At 40.7% G+C, this 2,936-nt stretch overlaps 1 protein-coding gene across 1 annotated transcript in view; it reads right to left on the bottom strand.

Moving 5' to 3' along the window:
- LOC107726321 (leucine-rich repeat and immunoglobulin-like domain-containing nogo receptor-interacting protein 3) overlaps positions 1-2,936 on the bottom strand; it is a 7,675-nt gene that overhangs the window by 2,130 nt on the left and 2,609 nt on the right. The window contains exons 2-3 of the mRNA XM_016535863.1: positions 2,013-2,428; positions 755-1,118 (exon numbers count right to left, since the gene is read on the bottom strand). Coding sequence (XP_016391349.1) covers positions 755-1,118; positions 2,013-2,428 — 780 coding nt within the window. The remainder of the gene's footprint in view (positions 1-754; positions 1,119-2,012; positions 2,429-2,936) is intronic.

Raw genomic sequence — 2,936 nt, forward strand, 5'->3', positions numbered from 1 at the left:
ATCTCATGTTTTTAAATGAAGAAAGTACTCTTTGTGATTGGTTTTCGGTCCTTTGTATTAAACTATACATAGATGCATGGTGCTGTTTTTTTTCTTCTAAGTGTTTAAGTAACTTTATTAATTATATATGGTTTATAAACATTATTTTAAACATTATGCACTTTTTTTCAAAGATAGTCGTGTTATTTTATTACGCTTTGAAGAAACGTGCATAATATTTTGCGCAATGCACCCTCTTGTGGCCTCAGGAGAGAAGCCAAAAGCTTTTTTCCCCCTAACTGAAATTGTCTTTTAAATTCGAATATAATTCGAATTTTGATTATATTTAAGTAGAAAATTCGAATTTAGTTAAGTCATTTTGACAGCTCTAAAATGTTGCGTGCCTTATTCTGTGTAAGAAGCCACATCATCTCACAGAAGGATTTATTTCAAACTCTCGACTGACGTTATGAAGTGAGTAAAAACATGTTATTAAATGTGGTATTTTCACGTGCTTTCAGATGGAGCAGCATTTACTACACAGAGCCGTAGTTCACTGAGAAGCTACGCAAACTGCTTTCATTATCGCGAACGATTTCTTCGATTTCATAATCATATCGTCTGCGATTTTTTTTGCGTAGCTTGTCAGTGAACTACAGCTCTGTGTTGTAAATGCTGCTGAAAGCATGTGATGGAGATTTACTACTGATCACAGAACCGGCTTAGCAGTATCGGTAATACTGTTAAAACCTTAACGATACCCATCACTGCTCACCTGCTGCAGCTTCCGGTTGCGGATCTTGGGCTTCTGGCAGGTGAAGTAGTCGAATAACGCCGAATCGGTGAACATGCTCAACAGGTATCCCTGCACCTCCGGCGGTCCGGCGCACACCGGCATCTTCCCGTCAAAGTTTAGAGTGCGTCTGCGCTGCAGGATCCACAGCAGACGACAGTCGCAGGACAGCGGGTTCCCGTCCACACGGAGCGTCTCCAGGCTGTTGACCGAGTGGAAGGAGCTCTCCTCCAGAGTCACCAGATCGTTGTTGGACAGGTTCAGGACTCGGATCTGACGCAAACCTCCCAGAGCATGAGGCTCCACGGTGAGCAGGTTGGTGCTGATCATGTGCAGCTCCTTCAGTCTGCAAAACAAGGACAGAATTATTATGACGACTGCAATTAATGTGGTTTTATAGAGATGAATGTGACCCTGGAGCACAAAAGCAGTCTTAAGTCGCTGGGGTATCATGATGTATAAATCTAAATTTCGGAAAATGTAAACTTAAAGGGGTCATATGATGCTGCTAAAAAGAACATTATGCGGTCCTGGGTCACAAATGTTTGACGTGAAGCACAGCACTCGGACAGGGACAGACCAAGTTTACAAATGCACAAATTATGGTTACTAAAGAATTGAAAGGTAGAAGAACCAATTAAACTGAACTGAGCTGGAGGTTGATGAACTGCCTTTAACTGAAAATTGAGTGTTTACTATTGTCCTTTTGCATTATCGAACAGCTAAGGGGGTTTCCGCTTGTTAGGCGTTGAGGGAAACAGCCTTAGCTGTTATAAATTCACTGTAAACCACGGCTTCACGGGGCTTATTGCTTTTATAAAACGGTTATTCCATATACGTAGTATGGTTTCACAAAATAAAACAGAGCAAATAAAGTGTAATGATATTAATAAAAACAGTATTCTTCCACCAAACAATGTAGTTCCTCAGAAACAGTTGTGGTTGCAACAAAGTGGTTGCCGAGCAACACAGACGTAAACAAAGGTGTATGTTACTTTGTAGAGTAATTTACAACAGCTTCGAACGTGGCTCAGCCAATCAGAATCAAGGACCGGAACTATCCGTTTTATAATTTGAATTTGACACGTTAAAGTTATGTAATCCTGACAAACCGTTTCAGAGTCTTTCCCCATTTAAGCAGATGAAGCTGTACTTGCATCTTTAGAGATTCACAAACTATTTTGACACGCTCACGGTCACATGACATGCAGGTAAACAAATAAAGCACACATAAACCGGCCTGATGAGGTCTCGAAAGGCCCAGGACTCGAGCGTGGAGATGGGGTTGTAAGAGAGGTTCAGGGCCGTCAGGTAAGCCAGGTTCCTGAAGGAGGCCGATGGCACCGAGCTGATGTTGGTGTTGGTGATGAAGAGCCAGGACAGATTGAGACCCTGGAAGCTCAGCAGCGAGATGTACTCCAGGTACGGCCAGCCGTCGATCTCCAGGCCTCTCAGCGCAGACAGCTTGAGGAAGTTCTGGTCCTCGAGGGCCGAGATGCTGAGGTGGCACAGTCGCAGGGTGACGAGGTTACGCAGGTAAGACAGAGTTTGGCCGGATACGGACGTCAGGTTGCACCTCTCGATGGTCAGGTCTTCCAGACCGATCAGTCCTGAGAAAGCCTTGTGAGAGATGTAGACCAGATCATTGTCACCCACCTGGAGAATGAGGACAGAATGGTTATTACGACAACAGTTAAAGTGATTTTACAAAGCACACAATGAGGAGACAGAGCAAGCTTACAAATGCACAACTAAAGGAATTGTATTTGAAGAACCAATTGCTTTTTTGATTTTCTCCAGAACACATGCACAATATCTGAATAAACCCAATTTAGGATTTTAATGCTTATTTGGCATGTTAGAGTTATGTAATATTGACGATTTCATAAAAAACGATTTAGCAGATGAAGCTGTACTACACAACAGCGATTCCCAAACTACTGTGACAACTAAACGTAAATTAGACGTAAAATATTTAGTTGCATGACGCAGAGGTATTTTACTATTATTAATATAGTTATAGTTTTTGTTAATATTTTAAATAGATGTTATTTTTATATTTTTCTGGTTTCATTTTAATTTTAGTTAAAATTTTTGTAATTTTGTAGTGTTTTTTTAAAAACTTTTTTTAAATGTCAACATCGTTTTTTTTATTATTAATTTT

Source organism: Sinocyclocheilus rhinocerous, unplaced genomic scaffold, assembly GCF_001515625.1.
Source record: "Sinocyclocheilus rhinocerous isolate Xijiao unplaced genomic scaffold, SAMN03320098_v1.1 scaffold1598, whole genome shotgun sequence".
In the NCBI taxonomy this organism is placed as follows: domain Eukaryota; kingdom Metazoa; phylum Chordata; class Actinopteri; order Cypriniformes; family Cyprinidae; genus Sinocyclocheilus; species Sinocyclocheilus rhinocerous.